At 30.4% G+C, this 2,417-nt stretch overlaps 1 protein-coding gene across 1 annotated transcript; it reads right to left on the reverse strand.

Annotated features, from left to right (window-relative positions):
- Window positions 1-315: 315 nt before the first annotated feature.
- On the reverse strand, window positions 316-1,190 carry LOC134694904 (uncharacterized). Its single transcript, XM_063556011.1, has 2 exons — window positions 834-1,190; window positions 316-451 (listed from the first exon to the last, which is right to left on the reverse strand). The coding sequence occupies exons 1-2, from the start codon at window positions 1,132-1,134 to the stop codon at window positions 417-419; spliced, it is 336 nt and encodes a 111-aa protein (XP_063412081.1). The 5' UTR covers window positions 1,135-1,190; the 3' UTR covers window positions 316-416.
- Window positions 1,191-2,417: the final 1,227 nt, after the last annotated feature.

Here is a 2,417-nt window from a genome sequence, read left to right on the forward strand (position 1 = left end):
TTTACAGTGAAATAGTAAAAAAAGAAGTCTTCATCGTTAAGAAAATCATTGCAATATTGTGATTTTAAAAAGAAAAAGGAAAAAAAATACAGAACTTCAAGGAAAATTCAAAACGGAAAGTCCCTGATCAAGTAGCCAAATTAACAGCTCAAATACATTAAACAAATGGAAAATAATTGTCCTATTCCTAGCTTGGTACAGTAATTTCCTTATGTAGAAAACGGTTGATTAAATATGATTCTAAAGCTAGCGGAACATTTCACTTGTATGAGAATTGCATAAAATTCAATTATATTTAAAATAACATGAACAATGTTTGAACAATACAGACATTTTATTTTACAACTTCTAGTTTATAAATATACACAAACGTCTCCTAGTCTTTGGCAATATTAAGCAACTGTATTTGGTATCTTTCATAAGGCTTTCCCAACTAAAAATCCGAGAGCCACTGAAAAACAAGAAAAATATAATAACAACTATATTCCATATACTAAAGTCATCAGAGTATTTTATAAATGACTTTATACAAAATCTCAGTGCGTGTGCATATAAATCAATAATATAAAAATATTGTGTTTAATTTTATTTCTGTCGTTTCCTTTTAATTTTTTGTGTTTTTTGTGTGTTGTATTTTCAAACTATTCTCCGTACAATAAACTCAATCAATCAGAAATATAAATGCAGCTTTGTTCTTTAGTATGTCGCACCCTCTTTGTTAATGTCGGTCTACATAATTTATCTGTACTTTTAAAAAAATGTTACTTTTAAGTTTTGGTTTAAATTCTTTTTAAATCCTTGACATGCTATTCATAAAGTTATAAGTTACTTACTTGAAGGTAATGTTGATCCACTAAGAAAGTTATTTAGGAATCCTCTACCTCCATATGAGTATGGCGTTACATGACGGTGGTAATTTATTGTATTGTGTGGATGTTGAATACCGCCATATGCTGGAAAAGCTGAATAAGCACCTCCAAAACCTGGAAATCTGCTGTAAGTTCCGCCAATATCACCAAATCCATAGCCTCCACGATAGGATGATCGGAAGTTAGGAAAGCCATATGGTAAAGCAGACAACAGCATGAGTGAAGCACTCAGCACAACAAAGACAGTGGTTAAATTTTTCAACATGTTAGCGAAATAGTAAGTGGTTGAACAGAAGAAGATATTTAATGTTGGTGTCAATTGATCTTTTGGTAAGCTTTATATATCATCCAAAAGTTGATTATTCATCACCATGTTCCGATTCACGCTTTCCGTGTACATGGACGTCATTTTCCACAGTACTGGATAGTTGATGTCTCAATTAACCCAAATGACATCGGGTATTATATTATATTATCTTGAGGCATAGGTAACTTTTACTCGTATATTATTTTCTATCAACATTTGGTGACTAATCAATGATCTAATTTAATATCAATCTGGTGTACCCCTACGTCAAGATTGTAAACAAGCTTTATGGTATTTCGTGTATATATGTGACAATGTTATGCATATCTAGTTCCTATACATAGATAGACTGTGGTCATAAACGGAATTAGAAACCGTTGACAGGAAGTGAATTGACTAATTCTGTATTTCTAGCTACAAGGTTCGTTCTTACCATTTCATATCTTCTTTATATAACAAGCTAGGAAGGTAACATTCATGATTAGGGATTCCAGTGTTTGTAAAATCCAAAGAATAGATTCATACATTGAGTTTTGGCAGGGTAACTTATTCTGTTTCTAAATATTCTTAAATATTATTTTAGGTCAATTTCGTAGCCATATTTGGCGCAACTTTTTGGAATTTTGGATCCTCAATGCTCTTCAACTTCGTATGTGTTTGGCTTTATAAATATTTTGATATGAGCGTCACTGATGAGTCTTATGTAGACGAAACGCGCGTCTGGCCTACTAAATTATAATCCTGGTACCTTTGATAACTATTGTATCTATTTTTTGCATAATCTACTCTTAACCAATAATTGTCAAGTTCATTATTTATATTCTAATTTATACTTATAAAATTAAAAATATCAGATTATATCTAGGTCAATATAACAACTATCATGAGAGTATGATCATTTCTAATATCGTTGTCTTCAAAAGTGTTCCTGTATTAGGTTTAGTGTTGTTATTTTTTATTTAAACAATCATTTTACGAGCTCCTGTATTAATGAATTTGTTAAGTTTGATGAATGGCTGTATGATGCCAATATGGGTAACTAGCATTTGCTAGTGTTGTCATAATTCCTTGTTGACAAAAATAAGATATTAATTTTTTTTCTAGATGATTCTATACAATACTTGAATTTTGTGAATGCGCTTTTTTTTTTACAAAATGTGATATTTATGATATTGAAATGGCTTGTATGCAAAAAAATGGCATATGGTTTTTACTTAAACTTAATTTTAGTTTATATAGAG

The sequence above is a fragment of the Mytilus trossulus genome, chromosome 13 (genome assembly GCF_036588685.1).
Source record: "Mytilus trossulus isolate FHL-02 chromosome 13, PNRI_Mtr1.1.1.hap1, whole genome shotgun sequence".
NCBI lineage: Eukaryota > Metazoa > Mollusca > Bivalvia > Mytilida > Mytilidae > Mytilus > Mytilus trossulus.